The 25,324-nt window shown below is 37.9% G+C and overlaps 4 protein-coding genes across 4 annotated transcripts; 3 read left to right on the forward strand and 1 right to left on the reverse strand.

The window, feature by feature from the left end:
• Positions 1 to 441: 441 nt before the first annotated feature.
• LOC135633538 (protein trichome birefringence-like 9) lies at positions 442 to 2,421 on the forward strand. Its single transcript, XM_065143095.1, has 4 exons — positions 442 to 989; positions 1,315 to 1,704; positions 1,783 to 1,941; positions 2,017 to 2,421. The coding sequence occupies exons 1-4, from the start codon at positions 607 to 609 to the stop codon at positions 2,354 to 2,356; spliced, it is 1,272 nt and encodes a 423-aa protein (XP_064999167.1). The 5' UTR covers positions 442 to 606; the 3' UTR covers positions 2,357 to 2,421.
• Positions 2,422 to 3,362: 941 nt separating this feature from the next.
• LOC135632605 (cysteine and histidine-rich domain-containing protein RAR1-like) lies at positions 3,363 to 8,723 on the forward strand. Its single transcript, XM_065141217.1, has 5 exons — positions 3,363 to 3,495; positions 7,255 to 7,424; positions 7,622 to 7,776; positions 8,142 to 8,353; positions 8,450 to 8,723. The coding sequence occupies exons 2-5, from the start codon at positions 7,360 to 7,362 to the stop codon at positions 8,540 to 8,542; spliced, it is 525 nt and encodes a 174-aa protein (XP_064997289.1). The 5' UTR covers positions 3,363 to 3,495; positions 7,255 to 7,359; the 3' UTR covers positions 8,543 to 8,723.
• Positions 8,724 to 9,881: 1,158 nt separating this feature from the next.
• On the forward strand, positions 9,882 to 12,443 carry LOC135633138 (small ribosomal subunit protein uS11y-like). The gene is made up of 6 exons (XM_065142254.1): positions 9,882 to 10,004; positions 10,296 to 10,418; positions 10,516 to 10,561; positions 11,361 to 11,446; positions 11,533 to 11,662; positions 12,165 to 12,443. The coding sequence occupies exons 1-6, from the start codon at positions 10,002 to 10,004 to the stop codon at positions 12,230 to 12,232; spliced, it is 456 nt and encodes a 151-aa protein (XP_064998326.1). The 5' UTR covers positions 9,882 to 10,001; the 3' UTR covers positions 12,233 to 12,443.
• A 4,160-nt stretch (positions 12,444 to 16,603) lies between these two features.
• On the reverse strand, positions 16,604 to 24,653 carry LOC135632606 (uncharacterized). The gene is made up of 5 exons (XM_065141218.1): positions 24,491 to 24,653; positions 19,962 to 22,116; positions 18,588 to 18,708; positions 17,984 to 18,043; positions 16,604 to 17,906 (listed from the first exon to the last, which is right to left on the reverse strand). The coding sequence occupies exons 2-5, from the start codon at positions 22,079 to 22,081 to the stop codon at positions 16,827 to 16,829; spliced, it is 3,381 nt and encodes a 1,126-aa protein (XP_064997290.1). The 5' UTR covers positions 22,082 to 22,116; positions 24,491 to 24,653; the 3' UTR covers positions 16,604 to 16,826.
• Positions 24,654 to 25,324: the final 671 nt, after the last annotated feature.

Genomic DNA, 25,324 nt, shown 5'->3' on the forward strand with positions numbered 1-25,324 from the left:
ATAATTATTCGAAATCTTATTTGACATATTTTAAATATTTATCGAAGGTTGAGAGTTCAAAATCTCAATTGATATAATTTTTCTTATAATATTTTTATACTAAATATTGATGATGTATTAGATCCTCTTACCAACCAAAGTTGAGAGTACAAAACCTCTTCTCCTTTAATATGATTATTTTTAATTTAGTTTCATGTTATTTTGATACTTATGCAACATTCTCTCTTATTATACATCTGGAAAATTTCATTATGTATATATTATATAGTATAATATATTCCTTAAATACTTTTGTGTCAATATGAAATCTGATGTGATTCGAGTTCTATGCATTCGACCATTCTATTATTAAACGGTGCATGCAAACTGGTCTTCACGATTAACTACAGGACGAGAAACGAAGCAGCAACCGATCGTCGCTGCCACAAATCAGGAGGCGATTCCTCTCTCTATTTCGCCTATCCAATAAGAGTAACCACGGAGGAGGAGGAGAGAGAGAGAGAGAGAGAGAAGAGGGAGGAAGGAAGGAAGGAAGGAAGGAGTCCACCTCCTCAGCAATTCCATCTCCTCCTCCATCTCCATTTCCGTCTCAATCTCCTCCTTTGGATGGACCAACCTCCTCCACAAGCCTCTCCGCCGCACCACCGCCTATTCTTCCTTCCTTCACCTACACACCTCTTCAAAGGCCACAGCACAGCCTACACCATCTCCTGTCTCCTCCTCCTCTTCTCCTTTCTCCTCCTCCCCCACTTCCTCACCCCGCTCCAACCGTTCCTCCTCCTACGCATCCCGCGCAGCCACGATTCCCACCCCGACACGGCCTGCGATTACACCTTCGGGAGGTGGGTGTGGGACGAGGCACGCCCCCTCGACGCCTACACCGAGGACTGCCCCTTCCTCGACCCAGGGTTTCAGTGCCGTCGCAATGGCCGTAATGATTCCAGCTACCTCTATTGGAGATGGCAACCCCATGGCTGCGACCTTCCCAGGTGCTGATCCTGTTGCACTACGTCGACATCAATCCAGTTGGCTTTAAATCTTGTGGAAGCATCGATTCTTTTCCTTGATTCCTTGCGCTGCGATCTCATGGCATTTCTGGATTTGCCAGAATACCGACAATCGAGATTCACAATATGATCGATTAAGATCGCTTGGATCAAAGAAACGAAAAGCTTGTTATGTGGTCAAATCTTCCTTAGTGTCGTGGAGAGATTGATCGAAAGACGTTCGATTGACATCTACAGAGTGTAATCGTTTCGTAGATTGTGTTCTCTTGCTTGATTCCCTAATGAGGTTCTATTGTTCTTCCTGAAGATTCAACGCATCTGAGATGCTGGAGAGGAGCAGGAACGGCAAGATCATATTTGCAGGGGATTCCATCGGCAGAAACCAGTGGGAGTCCTTCCTGTGCATGCTGGCCAAAGCTGTGCAGAACAAGTCCAGCATCTACGAGAAGTACGGGAACCCCATCACCAAGCACAAAGGCTTCCTCTCCATGGTCTTCCACGACCACAACCTAACGGTGGAGTACTACCGAGCCCCCTTCCTGGCAGCCGTCGGCCGCCCTCCCCGGGCCTCCCCTGACCACGTCCGCGCCGCCATCCATCTCGACGCCCTGCACTGGCAGTGCAAGCACTGGGTCGACGCCGACGTGCTGATCCTCAACGCCGGCCACTGGTGGAACGACAAGAAGACCATCGACGTGTAAGTAGGGTTCTGCTTCTGCAAACAGGGCGGCGAGCTACGAGACCGGACTAATTGCACCGCTTTAATATGCTTCAGGGGATTATATTTTCAGGTCGGGGAAGAGATACAGACCACCATGGACGTGAAGGAAGCATTTCGGCGAACGCTCGAGACGGTCAAGCTGTGGACCTTCAACAACCTCCATTTGCGGAAGAGCCATGTCTTCTTCCGGAATCACTCCCCCATACATTTCAGGCAAGCCATCTCCCTTGGATCAGCTACCAAAATCGTCGAGATTAAGGCTCACGACATGAACTGAACTGCCTGCAGCAACGGCACCTGGGACAACGGCGGATCCTGCACGGCCTTCACGGAGCCTGAGAAGGATCCCGCTGCGCTCGGACCAGAACCGTGGAACAACCGAGTCATCGCTGACACAGTGGAGGGGATGAAGAGTGGCGGGCGGAAGGTGCAGCTTCTCAACATCACGTATCTGACGGAGTTCAGGAAGGACGCTCACCCTTCGGCCCACCGGGAGCCAGGAACGCCGACGGATGCTCCTGAAGACTGCAGCCATTGGTGTCTTCCCGGAGTGCCCGATACATGGAATCAGCTCCTCTACGCCTACCTTCTGATGATGGAATATGATACCAGGAAGAAGAACGTTTGATTCTTGGATTCATGTGCTGAGAGACTTTTGGCATCTTGTAATTTAATTAGGAAAATGTGATGGTTGCGGGCATATACAAAATTCAAAGTCATTAATAATATTTGATACCTAAAAATATTATATCTCAATATCATGTTATTGATACCTAGATATCATATTACTAATATAATATTATTATAACTATATCTGATAAAATTTTATTATAAAATATGGATGATGTTATGTGGCATCAGAAATGAATGAATAATATTATATTATGATCTCATTTCATCCTTTATATTTTTTATATAATATTTAAAATAATATTTATAAGTTTATATATATATTTTAGATAAGAATAAAATAAATATAACATCAAATATAATATTTGAGATTATGTTTCTTATTTACTTATTGATATGTTTTGAAATATTTTATTTATATACTCAAAAATATTTTATATATTATTTATATATTTTAAAATATTTTATATGATTTTGATATGCTCTGAAATATTTCATATGTCATTGATATGCTTCGATTGATATTTCCTAATATTATTATAAGATACACGTGGAATAGAACTTTGATTAACTTCAAATCGATGTTATGGACAATCAAAATACATTTAAATCTTTCCTATATAAGAATAATCAAAATATAAAAATAAATCTCTTTTTTGAGTTAATATATACATCTTAGACATTTTAATACTCGATGCCATTTTTTTTTCTTGGGAACAGAAAAGTAATAAAAGAATACCCGAATCCGACATGATTATGGACTACACCGTGTGATTAACGGAGGTGAGAAACGCCCGAGTCCGATAAGGAAATGGACTACACATTGCGCTTACGAGTTTTGGAATACCCGAATCCGACAAGGTCGTGGACTTGATTTGAGAATACCCGAGTCCGACAGGTTATAGAACAACACGGTATACGGAGAACCGCATACGTCTACGTATACGTATAGTCTACTGATACAAGTCTCATTCTACACCTTTTATCAAGCCTCCTGCTACTTTAGAGGTCGAAGCGGCTCGATTGAAGAAAGGGATGGCGGCCAGCGGCGGTGCTGTTCGATGCCAAAGGATCGGATGCGACGCCATGTTCACCGATGAAGACAACGCTGAAGGCTCCTGCCGATACCACGATTCTGTAAGAAAATCTGATGAAAAGCCCATCCTTTCCCCAATTTACCTGCCCCTGTGATGTTCCACCTTGCTCCTCGTTTCTTGTTCCCTGGAATCGTTCTCAAACCTTTGTCACTGTGAAGATCGCAGATTTTCTATTCTTCTATTGGGATTTTCGCTTTCGTCTGGTTCCTTGATTCTGTGAAGCATTTTCATTTTCTTCCTAATTCGTTGATCTCGTGTTGTTACAAAAGTCGCAGCTTTTGATTCGAGTCGTTTGATTTGCTTTTTGGCTGTGAAAAGATTGGAGTTTCCCGTACCTCATCGATGATGTGCATTATATGTTCTGAGATCACTCGTCGAGACTGTTCCTGATCGATTAAGATGTCACGGAATCAGTGGAAATTCTAATGTTTTGTTAAGCAAGTTCTTATGATATTAATTGTAGGTCAACTAGACAGCAATGCTTTCTCGTCCTTTTGGTGTTGGTTTCACCAGAGAAGGTGGAGCAAGTATTGTGCCTTATTTGAAGGTTTAAAGTAACTACTAGTTTGTGATGATTAATAGATGTTTTAGGGCTTCTTAAGAATGAAGGCGAGCAAGGATGGAGAAAGCGATATGTTTCATTAAGGTTCAATTTGAGCTCAGCAAGTCTCTTTCTACCGTTTGAAAACCTTGTATATGTTTTCAGCATGCATGATCTGTTGACTTATACTTTTTTATATGATTGCTAGGATTATCCTTACACAAAACCACAAATGGGCATATCACCTGAATTCTGCCCTATGTCCAGGATAAATGATGGGGAATTCATAGGCACTGAAGGTGAAAGCTATTAAAATCAAACAAGGTGGAGTTAGAATTAAGATGCAGAAGTGTTTTTTTCTCTGACAGAGGATCAAAGAGTGAGCTGATCTTGTTGAGGGAGCAGTGAAGGGATGCCCCCTCTCCTGTTGCTTAATATTGGGTTCGGGCTATGATGCAACATGGCAAGTGCACCCTTACTGTGTCTGCTGATTGTATACTATAATCATTGTTGACCAAATTCTAAGTACCAGTGCAAGGGCCTGGATAATATATTGTTTTAAGGAAATTTTACGTTTGAGAAAATATGACAAAAGTGATTGATGATTATCTTTTGAGAAACACTAGTTGGGATTTTATTGAGGTGCAAAAAAAGTTGACCTAGCATGGACATGAGATTGGTTTTTTTGATGTTGGGCAATATTTTTACAACTTCTTTCATTAGAAGCCGTTACTTTGGCTATGAACTCTACTTCAGACAGTACTTTTCATATTGCAGCTTGAGAAAACAATAGCCTATGTAAGGTAGGGAAAGGGCTATTTGTGATTACAATGAATGAACTAAATTGTGAGGAGACAGCTTCTGTCAAGACTTCGATCAATTTATCTTTGGTTATTATTTAGCCTGAGCCTTACCTGATAATGAATATCTTAAAAAGTTCAGATATTAGATTTGAGATTTATCTGTACATATGCTAATAAAGAAATATTGTTTCGTCTCATTCTTAATCAAGATCCTTAGGATTGATATCATGAGTGGAGTTGGGAGATTAGTCCTTTATTAGTCTTTTAGATTCATTTAGATTCAGGTTAGTGGCATAGAACTTGATAGTACAATGTATCCTTTGTGAAGGGTCTGATATGGCCAATTTCATCTAAAGTCATAGAGGATTAGAAATATATGCACATGAATGTAATCGAGGAATAGCAATTACTTGGAATTTGTAACTTTATAAACAACTAGAATTTGGGACTTACCGAATTACTGATATCTTGGCTACATAGATTTGAATCTCTGTACAGATAGAGCACTTGAATTTAGCTGAAGGACTTACAGTTCGATTTTGGGTAAATTATTTAGCGTGCAGATAGAGCACTCAAGGAATAGCAATTACTTGTAATTTGTAACTTGACAAACAACTAGAATTTGGGACTTACCGAATTACTGATATCTTGGCTACATTGATTTGAATCTCTGTACAGATAGAGCACTCGAATTTAGCTAAAGGATTTAGAGTTGGATTTTGGGAAAACTATTTAGCGTACAGATAGAGCACTCGAAAATAGAGAATGCTTCATTTTAGATGGACAGACATATAAAGGCTCTAAAAGAGAGAATGCTTCATTTTATATTTAATGGTTGGCATTGCTGAAAAAAAAAAGACATTGGATGAACCTTCCACTCAATTTATATGCTCTTTAAGGAGTGGACCTCATGGTTCAAGCTCAAGATAGTATGGGATGATCACTATATAGAGAGAGTGTTGGATTTATAAGTGGCATCATGTTTTTGGCCAACCCCCTTCCAGGATGGAAAGGGTGCTCTTTTTGTTGAAGAAATGGCTGAATGCCTCATATAATTCATAAGATGCATACAGAACTGTGGTTAAACAGTGCAACCGTTATCCACATAAACAAGCTCCAAGACAGTCAAGGAAAGAATGTTAAACTGTCACGTCCCGTCGTTTAGATATGATGACCTCCACCTAGGCTATCTGATGAATGCTTCATGATCACCCAGTGCACGCCAAACTAAGGATGCAGGACTCTTTCGGACATTGTTTAAAATAATAGCATTGTGCTCATTTTGTATATTCCATTAACTTTCTTCTTCTTTTAGTTCATTTGGGTGGGTGATATTTGCATTTTTGTCAGGAAAAAAAGAAAAAAAAAAGGTTAAAGTTCGAGGACAAGAATCTGAGGTAGTTGATGGTGCATCCTGAGACAGATATTTTGTACAGCCAACTCAAAGTGGAGAGTTTTACACTTTATATTTACGTCCAAGTTCACTCCTTTCTTTTTATAATAACAGAACTACCATGATGCCTTCTAAAGTCTTAAATTACAGGAAGATTCTTGTCAGCTGTATACCAAAGAAAATATGAAAATGTTCTTGTACTTATCACATTATTACTACCTTATGAATAAGATATCTTGGTGATATGAGGTCACAGTAAGTCAACTCTCTAGAATTAGTGAAATATCTGCGTGAGAAAATAAATCTTGCTTAGTTATGGATTCTGTGATTATTAAGGTATTCTATCTTCTCTTAGGGCTTATTGGCCCATGCAAGTAAATTCTTTCGATTTGAATTCTTGGTTCTTTCCCCTTTTATGCACACTGATGAATGCTAGTATGATGTTGGGTTGCATATGGGCCAGTTCATTTCTGTTTTTAAGGAATTATTATACTAAAAACAACTTGTTCTATTTTCAAATTTTGAAACTTAACTAAACAAAATTAAAGAAGAAAAACCAAATTGATTCAGTATTTTCCTTTTGTTTGTATTTGAATTTTGAAGAATATATTATATGATTTTTTATAATGTATTATAGTATCAATTACTAAATTGGTGAGCATAAAATATCTTGCATTTATGTTTCGATATCTGTTACCTAGTTTCACTCTGTTAATGGTCATTGTTTAATACTCCACATTGAGCCAGATATATGTTGTTCTAGTTCTTAGTTTTAGATTGATTGAACCAATTGATGCAAATTGAACAAAATCCAACTGTATTTTACTTTGATTGTGGTTCATTTACACAACTTCACTACTAAGTGCTCAATGCAATATGTGTGTTTCTCTCAACTACTGTGAAGGCGAAGTGAACCGTTTTGTGCCTGGAAGTTATTGTATTGCCCATCCTTGTACTTTTATTTTTTCAGGGTTGTTTGTTTTCTTTTTGTGATGTTTTCTTACTAATTAAGATTACAGTAAAACTTTGATTTGTAATGCTGAACTTCTCTTTCTTTATCAGGGGGTAGGTGAATTTCTGCATTTGCTATGTATTATTTTGGGAATAGGCCAACACACTCATAATGTAAGTGCTCTATAAACTTTCCAGCCTATATTTCATGATGGTATGAAAGAATGGAGCTGTTGCAAGCAAAGAAGTCATGATTTTAGCTTATTTTTGGCAATTCCAGGGTAGGCTGCTCCTTCTGCTAACTCTGGTAACAGCATGTTAATTTTGGAAAATCAATAGCCTTGTTTAGCTTTTCTTTTTATTGTTCGCTACATCTAGCCAAATGTGCTTCATTGTTGAAGTTGTCATTGCTTGAGTAAATCATATGCCCTACCGGTCCTTCACCTGGTAACTTTAGTTATTCTGTCCACTATTAAAGATGTAAGACAGGTAAACATACAACTGAGAAACCAGTTACGAACATTGTGTCTGCAAACACTCGAAAGCCAGTGCCAGTTCAGTCTCCTGCTCAAAATAAGAATAGTGTTGATTCTTGTTCAAGGTGCCGCCAAGGTTTCTTCTGCTCTGATCATGGTATGTTGTTTCTGATATGAGATATTGTAATTTTTTTCTGGAAAACACTTGCTGGAAAGTTTAGATATCATTAATTCTTTTTGACATCACCCTCTTGAAAACATAGTTTTTGACTTTTCCATCAATTGTTTATTTCAAGATTTTAAATTCTAATGTTTTGACAATTTGTTGAACTGATATGGCACCAAAATACCAGTTTGTACACTAACCTAATCGAGTGTCACTGTAAATATAAAAAAAAGAGAAAAATAACAGTATACTAAATGCTAGTGAGTTCTATGGTCCACTATTGGTGCTTGAACAGACTGATTAATATTGATGGTTACATATCAGTCTGACTAAAGGAACTGCTTGTTATACTTCAGGATCACAAGGGAGACCTTCAAAGCCAAGTGTGGTCATCGAGACAACAGATACTGAGAAAAGTCCTGCCCCAGTTAAGAAAAAAGTTGGGATAAATGAACCCCAGACATGTAGAAACAAAGGATGTGGGAAAACCTTCAAGGAGAAGGACAACCATGAAACTGCATGTGAATACCACCCAGGCCCAGCAGTTTTTCATGACAGATTGAGAGGGGTAGGTTCAGTTGCCTTTTCTGTGGTTGGTTCAACTAGTCAGTCATCGAATCATCATTGAACTCATTCCGAGCCTCTCTTCTTTTCCCTTGTGCAGTGGAAATGCTGTGACATCCATGTGAAGGAGTTCGACGAGTTCTTGAGCATACCTCCATGCACAAAAGGTTGGCACAATGCAGATGCTGCATGACTTTGAGTAACCTAGCATTCACAAGTGTCTGCTGTGTTCTGTTTGGCACCCATAATTCTGTGTCCTGGATTTGAATGTGTTCTGCCCTTTTTTTCTTTTCGCCCGAAAACCGCAACTTATGTTTGCTTAAACCTGAAACAGATTTGAACCAATATATCATTCTCATCAGAGTCTTCATTCTTGTGATGTGTTTGTCGTGGATTTCGCTTGTATTGGGATCGGTTTCATACATGTTTGCAAATTTCGACATTTATGTCATTCATTAACTCATTCTTACACTTAATAATCAGGGGACTTGATTACTACAAAGTTATGATTAACTAAGAACTCTTGAAACCTACTAAATTCTAATTTTGTTTGCTTTTCATTGTTTGAACATATAAAAGAGTTTCTATGCGTCATTTCCATGGATCAAACTCGTTGCTCCGTTTACCATCAGATTATTTTTCAGGTTTTCAGTTATTATTACCCTGTTCTTGGCTTGTCTAGTTGCTGTTGTTTCCTTACTTTTCACTATTAGTACTTCTTTATAAAAGTAAACTAGACATCTTACATTGATACATAAGTGATTGAGGTTAAGTTTGAGTTCATATGTGAGCGTCGTATCATATGAATCAGAGATAAAGAGGAAGAACACTATCGCTATATATTGATGAGAGATAGTGAGAAGGATAGTTCTAGCGAGGAGCTTGCAACTCGCGAGCATTGTGGAAATTAATGGGAGCCATGCGATTAACAATGGCAAATATTGATTCGACTAAAGCTATGCCATATAGATCTTCGCATCTATTCTATTGCGAATCTAGATCATAAGTGTAGTGTCTCATTTTTACTTTACTCTCGTAAAACATATTATATTTTTTAAAAAACTAAGATGATCTCATCCCATCATAGTTGCCTTCATCTCGTAAGATTTTGTCATCCTTTACCTCATCATGGTCTCTTATACGTGCAAAAGTTTTACTATCCTTTTCCTCTATCTTTTTCACTGTCTTTGCAACCTTGTTTTATGAAAATAAGAGAGTTTAGAATGATAAAAAGAGATGACAAGGTCTTTCGAGATGATAACACAACAAAATAATAATAGAATAGGGGAATAGAATACTCTCGCGGGGTGAAGGTGATCACAACGTATTACAGAGCATGATAAAATTATTTTTTAGAAAATAAAAGATGTTACATGGAATAATTGAAGTTTGAGAATAATAATAATATTATTATTATTATTATCATCGATGACTAAAGCGCAGTTGTGCTAAGCCCATTAGTCCATTTACGTTTACTTCTGCGAGGGGTATTTTTGTCATTTACTATACCACGAGCGCAAAGAAGAGACACCGTAAATACTATAAAAGGGAGGAGGCGCTCCCGACCTGGGCGACCATAAGGGTTTCATTTTTCCAATCCAAACGAAACCCTAGTTTTCGCGGCGCCGCCCTCGCCTTCTTCCGCGCCCACCATGGTAAGCGACGGGAATCCACTCATCACCTCTGTTTAGTTCTTCTGCTTCCTGTTCTTCTTCCACGCTTCTCACGGTGATTCATGTGGCTACTACTAACCCGTATTGCCTTCCCTCTTTTCTTGAACGGTTTTGGTGGATCTTTATCTGCTAGGTTACATCTTATTTATGATGTTTGAGATGGATTGGTTCGAACGTGTTGAAAGATCAAAGATCAATTTACTTTTGATTCTCGGTTCATCGTTTCATTAACCGTATAATTGAGTTCATTGTCTATTGGATATGGCTCTCCAGTCTGGAAGAAAGAAGACCAGGGAGCCCAAGGAGGATAACGTGACACTTGGGCCGGCTGTACGAGAAGGGGAGCAAGTGTTTGGTGTTGCTCACATCTTTGCATCGTTCAATGACACTTTCATTGTGAGTTGCAACGCCGCCTGTCGCAGGGAACTGTTCTGACAAGACATATAACTCTATCTGCACTTTTAACGGCTTTCCTTTTTTTGGGAACTTGCAGCATGTTACAGATTTATCTGGCAGGGAAACGCTGGTTCGCATTACAGGTTTGTTCTAACTTTCTATAATTCCACGTGAGATGAATTCATACGAAATCTTTGTATATGCTTCTCTAGATTTTCAAGTCTACTTGATTATTGAGTAATATTATCATGTTGGATAGCTTTGTACCTGTCCATATCATCTAAATAAAGCATTTCTTATTCAATGGAGTGATTATGCCTGAATTATTTGTGTGGTTCATGTAATTTGATGTTTATGCTTGGTTTTGTACGCATGGTCCTTAAGATCGCCTTCCTTTTACTTTGTGGAAGCGTTTTGAGTCATAACCATGCAAGACAAATGTCATGGCCGCAAAGAGTTCTTCTTTGAGACCTTTCCTCAATTCTTTTTTAACTTTTGGGCCCTTCTTTAAATTGGCATTTGATTTTCATCAAATATGAACACTGGAGTTGAGCTGTGGTTCTTTTTGCTGCTCATCTTTTGTGATTCAGTTGATGTCTCTTGCCAATGCTCATGTGAAGTGCCTATTCCAAGAAGGAGGAACATATTCGGATTGAACTTGAAAAAGTAAGGAATGTGTCGTACAATGGTTAATTTTATGTTACTTTTGAAATGTTAAATCTCATCTTGATTAGATAGGCGCTGTCATTCACTGTTTGAGGTGGGCTGTACTAGTAATTTAACAATTCATTTTAGGAACTCTCTATACAAGATGTCTATTCTTATTTGGATGTTTTGGGAGTCTGACACAGTTAATAAGTTTGAGTTATCTAAAGGATATTTCTAAGGACTCTAATTAAGATATTTAATATTTCTGTAACAAAGATGTGTTCAAATTTTCAGGTGGCATGAAGGTCAAAGCCGACAGGGATGAATCATCACCTTATGCAGCCATGCTTGCAGCTCAAGATGTGGCACAAAGATGCAAGGTCGGCCATATCATTTATGTTCCTGATATCTTTGCTCTAGTTCACTGGTTTTATTAATGTTTATATGTGCTATATTATATCTGTAGGAACTTGGGATTACTGCTTTACACATTAAGTTGCGAGCAACTGGTGGGAATAAGACGAAAACACCCGGTCCTGGAGCTCAATCTGCTCTCCGAGCGCTTGCTCGTTCTGGGATGAAAATTGGCCGTATTGGTAAACTTCAATTGTTTTACTATTTCAAACTTCTTTATTATATATATTACTTTTTTTTGGTATCTAAGATGTCTATCCTTTTCCAAGATGCATTTTACCACATTTGCTGTGAGTTGGTTTTGGCAACATGTTTTGCACAGTATGTCAATCAATTGTGGCGATTATACAGTAAAATTATATGAAACTGTGACACTAAATGAATTGTGGTGTAGTTTTTGGTCTATAAGTTTCAGTAGTGTTGATTCTGTTTTGATATGCATTGTTTAAACATTTTGTATTGACAAGGGTACACATGAATGTTTAGGAATCAAACAGAAGTCTATGTTTCTCCTTAGTGATATCATTTCTATTGTTACTGGTGTTTCCGTAGTATGAATGTTTGAGAAGCACCATTATTGCCAGATTATTTCTTCAATTACATGACTGTTACGTGTATGATGTTTGTTTCTTCAATTTCTCTCTGTTTCGTGTATGTTAATGTCATTGATCTCTTTTCATGCAGAGGATGTGACGCCGATTCCAACAGACAGCACCCGCAGAAAGGGTGGAAGAAGAGGGAGGAGACTGTAGTTCACCCAAATGCTGCGAAAAGAACAGTTTATTCTGCCATTGTAGGCTTTGAATCTATGTTGCATTTGAGGTTCATTCTAATTTATTTAGGATCGAAGCTACAGCGGTAGCTCTATGTTAATTTACTGTGATTGAGATTTGAGTGCCTGATTTCTGTTAAGATGATATCTTCTAGTATCATTTACATTAATTATGTTATATCTTTTGACTATCTCATATGGAGAGTTTCTAATCATGATATCTAATTGTTCTTAAATAAAAATATTTTTTTATCTCAACAGTCTCATAATATAAATTTTTTATATGTATTATTTTTTAAATTTTTAATTTTTAAAATTATAAAGTATTGTTGGTCTCATAATTATTTTATAAATTTTTTTTAAATATCAAACGTATTTGATGATTACATAAGACTCATGATGCTTTTTGTCATCTTAATCTTCGTAATTTTATTCTACGAATAAGATTTTCATGGATCTTTAAGTCTTATTGAATAATTGATTCAAGACATTTAAATTTTTTATTTAAAAGATTTTTTATTTAATTTAATTATATTTTTATATTTATTTTAGAATCATTAAAATTATATTTTATATATTTAATTTTTATTTTTTATATAATTTAAAATATTTAATGTTTAAGATTTGCCTCCCTGGTTAAGCTTATAATGTATCTAATTTAGGCTCTTATCAACTAAGGTTGTATTATCATCAAATAATATATATTAAAGGGATTGTTTTTTTATCTTCTAAATTTTTTCAGACCTTAATAACGATACAATAAAGCTTCATGCTCTTAGTTATTTTTATCTTTTTTAATATATATTTTATCATTAACTCTAGTTTTAAGAATAAATATATGATTATTAAATCTATCATTATTATTTTTTTGTTAAATTTAAGTTTTATGTAGAATGTTTATAAAAAAAATAAGTTTTCATCTATCTTTAATTTCGTTATTATTAATAAGTATTCTTTAATCTTCATCTTTAATATGTTTAATATTATCGAAATATTTATAATTTATAATTTTTCTATCTTAAGTAATCCAATATATATCTTTTTCACCAACTTAATTTATTATAAAAATTATTAAAATTGTCTTAATTTCTATCTTTTTCACCAACTCATATTTTAGCATCTTTTTAATATTCTTTATATATTTTAAAATTTTCTTATTTTATAATTATAACAATCTTTAAAATATAATTTTTTAAAAAATTATTTTTTTAAAATCTTTGTACTGCCATCAACTCTTTCTTATGGTTACACTTCAATCTTTAGTTTCATTAAGATTTTTTTTAAGCTCATAATCTTTTTAGTTATCGTAATCTAAATAATATTAATAGTATCCACATTTAAGTTTCAAGTATTTTTTAATCTTATTTTTAAAATATCTACATTGAAATCTTTAAAATTTTAACATCTAGTCATAATAAATTTTTTTATTTTTTATTTTTCTACAGTAAATATTTAATACTATCAAACTTATAATGATGATTCAATAAGCTTTTATTTAGATATAACTTTACAATTCTTACAAATAATTTTATCTATTTTTTAAGTAAAAAAAATTATTTAACTATAATTATTATCACTGTTATAAGTAAAATCAAATGTTTATCCTTTTTCTTAAAGACTGACGGTATATATAATTATAAGATTATATAAAATTATAAAATTTAAAATTATATCATCATCTTTATTTCTCTCCTTATAACTAAGACCCTTATATACTCTTTTTTATCCACTCATATCTTCTTTAATTATTATAGACATTTCTTGAATGATATTATTTAAATTTTTTTAAGATTTTTTTTAAGCTTGATCATCAAATCAAACTCGAGGATTATAAGTATTAATAATATTTAAAATATTTTATACTTTCATACATTTTAGGATTATAATTTTATTTTTAAAATATTTAAATCGATAATATTATTCGTTCCTAAGAGCAAAATATATTTGGATAATTTTACGAAACAAAAAAAAATATTTATATATCTTTTGCTGAGAAATGTCGCGATTTCCAGCGGCGTAGCGCTCGAGACGCCACTCGTCGCCGTCCCCGGCCCTCTCTCCGTCCGGACCACGGGAGCCGCACTGGTCGCAGTCGTCGGTCCCTCCCCTCAGTTCGATTCGCATGGTCCGTATGTAAAGCCCGTCGGCCCTTTGATCTTCCCGCCCTCCTCTTTCTCTGGATTTCTTGACGCCGTTCTAGGGTTTGGTATCGTCGTCATAATCTTTCTACTCTTCGATTTGCCTGCATAATCTTCTCTTTCTATCTCCTAAGCTTTCTTGACAGGCCAACTGTTGGAGATGTGGCCTAGTTTTCGTTGCACTGAGAATTAGATCCCGAAACCTGCGAGTCGATTGGTCGTTCTGCTTCCGCAGAGTCCGGCGTCTGTTTTCCGAGAAACTCGGTGTGACTGATGTGAACGACAGAGCTACTGCAACACTTCCATTGCAAACTAGGGTTAGTTTTGTGGACATTGGCGTAGGTTAGGGATTCAGGAAGAGGTAGCAGAATTAGAAATTGAGAGCCTCAACATAACCATGGCTGAGTATGGCAGAGTGAATAGTCATCAGAATGTGTTTTGATGCCTTTGCACACAATACTATGATAATATTATATATCATATAGGAATAACGACGTGATCGACACCTCGGAGTCATGTGATTGACATCTCACCATCACACGATCAACGGCACGTGCAGAGCGGGTCGAGTGTTACTACACTCTTGATTTGATGTTACCACACTCGGGATTTGTCCCTTCTTCACACATTGTTATGATAATATTGTATATCTAACCACGACAAAGGAATAATGACATGATCGATAACTTAAGCTTTGCGTATTTGTGGATTGGAGGTAACAACTCCTTTTATACCAGAAAGTTTATCGAATCCTTCGAATCACAAATTAACTTAAGCTTTGGAGGCTTTATTAGGAATGCCCACGACACAGGCTTGTAGGCTTTGGAAGCACACGAGGACGAATCGTTTATCAACTTTTCAAGGCACAAGTGTGAAAGAAGGAAAGGTAGATGGGTTCATCATTTGGTGTTTCGGTAGATGACAGGGAAATCAAGAGGAGCCATCGATCAAGTTGCAAAAGAAAGAAAGGTTTCATCAGATGATGACGAAGACTAGAGAAATTCTTCAAGCATATTGTCACGTACTTAGTTAGAATTGCCTAAATCGTGAGGCGTACTTGCGCTCAAGATACCAACTTAGCTTGCGTTGTCTAAGTCGCGAAGCACTCTTGCGTCAATTTTTCGGACTTAGTTGGGATTGCCTAAGTCTTGATACGCCCTTGAGATATACGTCCGCACGGTCATTCAGTTTGCAATCTCACTCGGGTCCCGAAGGACCTGTAAAAGAGAAATTTGATTAGTTCGAAGAACGAGCGACGGACAAGTCCTGACGTCTTACGAAGAGAGAAGCTTTACAAGCAATTTAGCGAGCATCTTACGAAAACAGAGAAAGAAGGAAAACAAGAACTTTAATGGGCGCGAAGACAAGTTCTCATCAAGAAAACGTACAAACTTGTGAAGATTGTTCAACGCCTAACAATATACTGAAGCCCCATCTAGCCCTGTGCCACCCGGGGGGTTCCAGGGTGCTGAGATGGCTGATGTTTTGGGCGCTACAGCGGGCTGCAGAAAACAACCCTCGACACGTGAAAACTGAGCCATTTTGGGGCTTTTTAGCTCGGCGCGGTGAGCGATCGCACTGTAACGCTGCAACCTGTTCGAACATGTATTTTACAAGCAAAACACATAAAACCAAGGTAAAACTGATTGACGTGCCTTTGTTCATGCAAAAGCGACGAACGGTTCGTTGGACGAAGTTGTTGCGAGTGTGAGTGATGACCATCGGTGACAATACTATGAATGAATAAATGAATAGAATGCATAATCCACCTCGATTCTTTCTTTCTAAAGTAAATGTTGTTGACGAGTAAGACACGAGCATATTCGACCTTCACAGTCAACGGGATCGTACCTTACAAACTCTTCGTGTGTTTCATCTGGCTTCTTCAATTTAGACAAAACTCTTGGTTAGAGCAGCTGCTTTGTAGAAACACCTCACAAAGTCTTTGAATACGCCACATCTCAACCAAGACATCATAATGGAACAATTTTTTACCTGCAGAAATCATCTAACGAAGACAACAGCAGGGGCGTTCGGAGATCGCCGGGACGCCACTGCAGATCTGCGCCTCATGGGGGAAAAGGTTCGTCATCTTTCCAGAAAGGAAACCTACATATAATGTCCTGAAAGAAAAAGTGATCCGCTGGCTCGTGCGGATGAATCAATCAAAGTGACATCACGTAGTATTTGCAGTCGACAAAAAGAGAAGACGATGAAACAAACATGACAATTAGTTCGATCGAAGTGTCTTTCTACATGACTAGCTGGCGCTTTACGCAGGGCGGTGTCTGATAAGATCATTTCAACAGCCCCCAACAAAGGGGAGGAAGCAAAAACATAATTGAACGAAAAGCTAATTTCCTAGCCGGCCATGGCTGAGATAAAACAACAGTACAAAACAAGACCCTGAGGAATTATCACATCACACTACTACTTTTAGGGGCCTCTGTTACCAAAAACATCTGCCCTCCAACCCATCAGATTCTGCTGCTGTAGGGTTCCTAAGTTGGGCAAGCTATACAATTGCCCCTCGACATTAGGCTGCGAGTTGTAGTGGGTGGCCTGCATCAGATTAGTTGCAGGTGACAACAGTGGGGCCTGCTGCCACCTTGGTTGATGCATGACTGCAATCTGTGGGGGGAGGGGCGGCTGCTGCACCACCGCCGGTGGCAAAGCTGCCATGGGCACAAGCTGCTGTGAAGGGGTATAAGATTGGGGTGGCAGTTGCTGTGGATGCAAAGGCAGCATCTGATGGTTTACATGATAAGACTGCAGCGTTTGCTGCTGATAAGCATGCAGTTGTGGTTGCTGCGGTGGTGGTGGTGGAGGAAGTGCTGGTGGTGGAAGTGATTGTGTTTGAGGCTGACAATCCTGTTGTGGCTGCCATTCTGGAATATCGTCGTCGTCGTCATCATCGTCGACGTTCCATGGCTGGATGTTAAACGAACGTTTCTTTACACGTTCACTTTGCCCATACTTGTGTATCATTTCTCTAATGTGCTCGACCGGCCGAGCCGGCGGCGGCAGTACACGGGAACGGGTTGCACCCGACCCCAGGCGCCGAGAGGCAACAGGCTGGGAACCCTGTGAACTGCCACGGGCAAAATCAAACTCAGGTAAGTCATCCTCATCCCTGGGGCCAAAGCCAGGCGGTACATCCTCGGTATCATCTTCAGGCGGGAGTCGAGCATCGGCAGCCGGGAGCGAGGCTGCTGATGACCTAGATGCAGAGTAAGAATTGCTATTGTGTTGTCTTCTAGAGCTGGAATGTTTCTTGGAACTACCATGCTTATGGTGAGATGACACCCTGGGAGACAGCATTTCATGGGGCCTTCTCCACACCACCACGGCAAAGAGGCCATCCGCGGTCGTCGGGAGTGTCTCGGAATGCTCCTTCGGGAGGAACTTCTCAAGCATCTCGATCGTCCTCAAGCGGGACGGGCACAAATACAACTCCACCCCTGGTGCAGCCACTGCAAATCCCACTCTCTCATCAGCAATGTATGAGTCAATTACCTGCAGTGAAGGGGTGAGGAAAAAGGGTTAGATGGTTAGGGATGCAAGCTTGAGTCGGGTTTCTAATTGTGGGATACCTCGAGCAGGTTCAAACGTCCACTCTCAGGGGAACCCTCTTTCCAACAAAACTGGGCAATCTGCAAAGCACAAAATGACATTAGTAGAAGAAGAAACAAAACTCTCAATACGTCGATGTTCCCACTTTTATGTGCAATTTCATCAACTAACTGAGCAAACAGTCATAAAGAATCTGACCGAATTTAATGCCCAAAGTTGCAGAACTTATAATCAGGTGATCTCATTGTGCGTTAACGACCTTTATTATTAATTGTCTCAAGATAGCACTAATGAAACCTTAAATGAGAAAGCGCGTCCAGAAAGGAGACCATGAAAGTTGACCACGATGATAGGGGTAATGTTAATCAAACTTGAGGATACTTGATTATATTAGCAAACTTGGGTATACTTTAAATATACTTGATTATATTTAAAGTCTTCCAGCGCATTTGTTTTTGCTCAGTTGACAGAAAAGGAACAACACGCAGAAAGAGAAATATTGAGAGTCTTGGGTATATTTTTCCCTTGATAGCTTTTATTCGTTCATCCATCGGCTGTAAGCCATAAATGCATCAATTCAACCTACTCGCAAGAAAAATAATGGCAATATGGCTGAGAAAATACCATGACTGCACGGCTCCGAGACAAAGGAAGCTCTTTGAGGAATTTTTCAAAAGCATCTAGTCTCACTCTTCCCTTTATCTCAAGCAAGCTAGGCCATTCCTGCGTGGATGATTTCTCGCCACTGTCAAGCAGCAGAATGGAAAAAAAAAACATTAATGACCAAAAATAGCTAGACATTTAAAATTAAAGACACTATCCCTAAGAATAATAAAGGAATGAACCTTGATATTAAATTCAGGACATCTCAAACTGAACATATTGTCTCCAACAATAACAAAGGGATGAACCCGACATTGAATTTAAGACTACTCTGATTGAACAAACTATCTCTAACAATAATAAAAGGGATGAACCTCAATGTTAGAAGCAGCACAGTTTACCTTTCTGCTTTACACTATATGCATTATGGATAAGAATAAATAAGAAACATAATGGCATAAATGATATTTATATCAATCGATTGTCAAGATATTATAACATTGAAATATGCTAAAATTTTACTACAGCTCAAATTCAAAACCTAACAGTAATCAAGTCCATCTATATTCAAAATTTATTTGTATGACCAATGTACCTGATCTTGCTAGACAACCTAATTGTTTTTGCTATATGTCTTCTCGTCCAATCAAAGTTGAGATGATTTCCTATTACATTCATTCCACCAATATCTATCTTCATTCTAAGAACATGAAGGTTACCTGAATGCTTGCTTTGAAGCTTATTCCAATCTTTTAGCATTGTTACTAGTAGAAAGCCAATCAGACTTTCATAGTTCCTATCAGCCAATTGTTTTCCTTTATTAGTGAATAGATGAAATTTCAATTGTTTTCCTTAATTAGTTAATAGATGAAATTAATGTATACTATTGGGATACTGCATACCAAATTTGTCTCATTCATTAATATTCCTGCAACAGAACGTGATGAGCAATGTCGTAGAAATTGTGGCTGAAAATCAGGTTTTAAATCACAATGAAATTTGATAATTTTTTCATAATTTCAAAATAATTTCAAAGTCCATCTGACATGATATTTACATATTTATGACAGATGTAAGACGTTCTTGCATTCTACTACATAACAACATCAACCTATTTTGGACCACAGGTCAATGAACTGGAAGGTTCATAAAACATAGCCATAGGGTGGAGATAGTCCTAAACTGTATTTTGGTTTCCATCTCATCGTCACTAGGAATCTTTGTGAAAGGTTAATTAAGAAAAAAATTCCAGTGGCAACGTGGTACACATGACTAATAAAACAAGAAAACATGCATTGGAAATGCATATACACAACACTAAAAATATATAAAAGCTACTGGAAAAAGAATAGAAATTGGTATTTGATAATAACAAAGTAAAACTTAATGATAAACCTTTTATAAAAGACATTCACTGTAGCAACTGAGGAAACATTCAACTGAATTAAGCCTTCCCATATTTTGTCACCCGTCGCTGCAACTTCAGTAGGACAGGTATCTGACTGAATATTAGCAGAACCAGATTTCAAGTCATCATTGTCCCTTGAATGGTTGACATCCATTTCGTCAGGGCTAACTGCAGCAGGATCTTCAGAATTATCATCTGAAGAGTGCAACTTTGTTTGCGTGCCTTCTTGTGGTGATTCCAATTTAGACACAGAACCATCTTCTGGGGAATCCGGCTTGGGTTCCACGCTACCAGATGCAGAATCTTGTTTATGTTCCATGCTGTCCGACACAGGAAGTTTCTCAGTCTCCAAGCAATCTAATTTCTCTAAGCCAGAACTAGGAACTTCCTGTGAGGAATCCACCGGCAAGTTCTCAAATGGAGGTTCAGAATCAAGGGCTTGCATAAACTCATCTAGAGAAACTATTGGAGGTAGCAACTCTGGGTCTTTCAATTCACCGACCATGAGTTCTTGCATAAGATCATTCTTATCTAAGTCACTAGGAAGATTTTGATCACCTGAATCAATCTTTGTAACTGATGAACTTCTCTCAGATGACTTGGGTTCATCATCTTTAAGATCAGATTTTGATTGTTTCTTAACATCTTCCTTTGCTTTTGAAGGAACACGAGAGATGACACTTGCCCTGAGTTCTACTTCCACAGGGAATCTCTCTGCTTGTTCAACTTCAACTTGAAATTCACCTTTATGAGTTTTCTTTACCAAGCGCCTTAAATCAACATCTGAATCTGGCAATACCACCATCTGTGCAAGCTCTTCTGCTTTGGCCAATCGCCACTGTGAAAGTTCCTCTGAAGCCAGTTCCTCAGCAGTCATTGCGCAAAGGCGCTCTGGTGCAATCTCACCAGATAGTACACGCTCCCTCAGTTCTGGATTACTACGATCTTTTAAGTTGAACAATAATGACCTACCCTTCTCTTTGTATTTCTTATTAACTCCTCCAAATAACCTAAAAAGTTCTGCTTCTATCCTAAACGCCAAATCTTCTGCATTTTGAACTGTTGTCCCCTTACCACCAGTTTCATGTTCATTTGTCATTTTGAGTCTCTTTTGATCACTAGTCACTGAATCATCAACAGTCTCAGCATCAAGTTCAGACACCCAACAGAGTCCATGACCCTGCAAAAGTTCATCTTTAACAAAAGATTTGTCATTTGGTACTTCATCTTGTACCAAAACATCCTTTGATTGAAGGGCTTCGACATCAGATCTTGTTAAAACAGTGTTGACAGTTGTCTTTTCCTTGGAAGATTTATCACTAGCTAAGCTTTGAACTTCATCATACTTTGGAGCAGATCCATCAGCTACCAAAGTTTCTCGAGCAAATTTATCTGAAGAAGCATCTTTGGTTTCAGAATTCAAATCACCAGATGGAATGACCATTTTTGCTTCCGTGCTTGAAGTCTTGCCATCAGTACTTTTTTCTCCAATTTGTTGTTTACTCTGCTGGTCAGACACAGTAGCCAATGATGCAGCCAGTGACTCGCGTAGCTTTGATCTCACAGATTCAAATGACTCAGACTGGACCTTCCGAGGTAGCTCCATCTGCGCTGGGCGTTTATTCATGGATGAGGACTGTGAAACCATTTTCATAGGCATAACACTTTGAAGCTTAGTTGGTGCTCGAATCTGGATAGGCCTCTTATTGGTAGATGACAAGGGCTGCGAAGCAAGATTTGAGGACATAGATGGTCGGATATTAAGTGATGATTGTGGCCCTAATACCGGTCTATTTGATGAAGATAACTGATCTAAGCCAACAAAAATAGGCATTGGAATCTGACTTCTGTATGATGATTCAACCTGCATTGGTTGGTTCCTGATAGAAAACAATTGATAAGATCCAACATTAAGGGGCACAGGGACTTGCATCCCTGTTTGAACTAAATTTCTCTCTGCAGAAAACCACTCTTGCGATCCCCAATTAACCGCCATTGGAGTATACATGGGAAGTAAATCAATCTGTGCAGATTGATTGCCAGAGGAAAACTGCTGGGAAGATTGTTTAGAGGACATACTGGTTTGCCCCTTCTCTGTTGGCTCCATTTGATTAAGTTGCTTGTACTTCTATTATAAGTTGCCTAGAAAAAGATTAAAAACGCTGTAAATAAATCAAGTCCATAAAGTTTTCTATGAAATAACCAGAACAACTGACAACCTAAAACCAACATGAAGACCAAGTGTGATCAATATTGAAACCCTGAGGCCCCAAAAATGAAAAAAGATATTCTGAGAATTAGGGGATCCGTAGCTGTCTTTACACGATTAACATAGTTCAAAAATGAAAAAAAATTACAAAAATTAACGTCCTCAGGGGTTGCTCAAAGGCATTTAAAAAAAAACTGTTGGATTCCATGAGCAAGAAACAAAAATATTAAATGGTCAACACTCTGCATGAGATTGACAAGGTTTAAGCCTATGACAATAAATATTCCCTTTGGTTCACGTGCATAAAATAACAAAAAAAGGTTATTTCAATACATCTTCTTTCTTGACATTTACAGCATCAAAGGAAGTAAAAAGTTATCAGATAAAAAAAAAGGCATTCCTATGCCACAACTATATGCCTTGACAATTCTCCACAAGGCATCATGAGTAGTACTATGTAGAGATATATAAATGTAAAAGATAAATTGCATACATCAAGTAAATGTGCCCCTATAATATACCACAACCAACAAAAAATATCCCATCAATAGGGAATACTATGGATCCAACACAACCTTCTCTAAAATCAGTTCCTAAAGCAGGTGCTTCCTCCATCTTTCTAAATACTTCCTTGAAATTCTCATCCAGATTCCAAGATGATCTTCTCTCATCAGCACACATGTCACCTCAAGACAAAGTTACCTTTAATATCCATGTTGTACATTAGCATACCACAAAAACTATAAAATATGATTGTTGATCCTGTAAAAACAGATAAAAAAGCCTCCTAATGAATCTTACAGTACAGCATAATTGAAAAATAAGCAACAATACCATTGGTGATTGTGACTTTTTTAAATAGCATAACCTATAAATAGTATGCTTGTAAGTTATAACAGATGAGACAACACGTCTGTGCATCTGTATAAAACTGTTATTGACTATTTAAAAAAAAAATCTGTCTCAGGACTCATGTATTCATGCAAATAAAATGAACCAATTGAAAGACTAAATGCATCAGTTAGCTGTTTGAGAACTTGATCAAATATTCTCAATAATTTAGCAAATGATATAATTTCTTTTTTAAGACCCACTTAATCATATACAAAATAAATTTTCTAATCGTAATAAGATATTCAGCAAAGAATGCAATTTGGATAACTCACTCTATGTCATCAAACATAAACATATTCCTATATATATATATATATATATATATATATATATATATATATATATATATATATATCGCCTGAAAACTTCTGGTATTTCTCTCAATCATCCTAAAATACATTTCTAAACAGCACATACTTTCAATATGACCAAAGGTTCAAGCTCCAACCACATATAATATGAACGGAAACTAACAAATAGATTACGTGAGGTGGGGTGTGTTTGTTTGGATTATTGGTTACTGAAGTTGAGGAATATCTGAGAATATTTTATTAGACACAATAAAGAGGAAATGAACAGCTTCTAGTTTGACTAGCGGTAATGCCCTTAATAGATCAACATAACAGCAGACAACTAGTTCTTATTAAATTAAATTAGACCTTGAATTTCTTGCACCAAACGATGTTGAACTGACTAGAAAATCATTCATTTTCTTTTGCCAAAGCAAAAGCATAAAATTCACCACCACACTGACAGCTTCAAATTTTCCTCTGGAAAACAAAAACCAAAAATAATTCCTTTAACTGTACTTCAATAAAGTTAAGACAGCTCCTCGATGTAATCAACTAAGATAAACCATATCCGATTTATTCCATCAAATTCGATGACCGCTTTTACATATCCTTGCTCGTAATGAATAGGAAGTACGAGCACACACACGCAAACAATCCAGTGGCTTCCCGTGATATTGTCATGAGAATAAACCAAAAGTTTCTTGCTCAGGCCCCCAAAACAATTCGAACATATGTAGACCCGTGACCGTGGGAACTGGCACAGAAATCAGGAACAATATTTCATAATTGTTTGTCTACATGGGCTCAATTGAAGAAACCAAGCAACCCAATACAAAAGGCACCAACAAAGAAACATACAAATCAAAGCAAGTCGGTTTTGTTGCCCCTTGTAGAACTCTTTGGAGCCAACAAAACGACCTACCAAAACCTAACAAGCTATGACGTTACTCCAAGGCAAGAAAACCTCCATCGCCTTCAACCGCTGTTCATAACCCTAAATCTACTCAGCAGCGCGGAAGCAAGAACCACAAATCGAAACCCACACGAGGCAAGAGAGCGGTAGGAGAAAATTCGACCTAAAGGGAGCCGGGGAACAGAGGAGATCGGAGGGATCCGATACCTTAGGGCACCGGCCGTGGCGGCAAAAAGAGGAGGAAGGACGATCTGCACCGAGATGATCCAGAGCTCGTCCAAGCCGACGACGTCAGCGGCGGGGGAGACGAAACCCTAGCGATAAGCTATTGATGTGGGCGCGAGCGAGCGAGCGAGCGAGGAGAGCCCGGGTGGCGCGTTCGGCGTCGGGCACTTGTGAGCTAAGGCGAACATGTGGTTTGCCCCTTAATTTATACGAGCGAGAGATAAAAGTCATATGCTTGGAATGCCCGTTCTCTCCTACACCGTCGCCCACCTGCCTCGTGAATGGAAGCAATATCTGATGGGCCCCACAAAAAGCTCCGGTGCGAAACGGGTGAGTGCACGAATAAATCGACGCATTTTAAGGGGATGGATGTTGGGCTTTGGGTCAAACCCAGTCGGGGGGCTCCGGCCCAAGACGTATCTTTCTTGGGCCAGAAAGGGTCCACGACATGAGATGCGGCTGTAACCAATAAAAACGTACCACGTGCTGTTGAACCTAAATAAAATTGAATCGAATTGATTGGACCGGATCGGAAGGTTGGACCGGCAAAATTGGAAATTGAACCCTTGATCGGCTCAATTAAACCCAATCTCTAGTTTCGATGTCTTTAATTGATCTCTAATCTAATTAGTCAGTAATAGTGTTCTTTGAATTGGATCAATAACATATATTCTAATTTGCTTCAATCTTCGCTTATCTTAACTAATATAATATATATTTCTTTATTTATATCTTTATCTCAAGCATTTTAAATAAGTTATTATTTCTTTCATTAACAATTTTTTATATGCATATGATCCCAACATTTTGATGAAC

The sequence above is a fragment of the Musa acuminata genome, chromosome BXJ3-3 (genome assembly GCF_036884655.1).
Source record: "Musa acuminata AAA Group cultivar baxijiao chromosome BXJ3-3, Cavendish_Baxijiao_AAA, whole genome shotgun sequence".
Classification (NCBI taxonomy): Eukaryota; Viridiplantae; Streptophyta; class Magnoliopsida; order Zingiberales; family Musaceae; genus Musa; species Musa acuminata.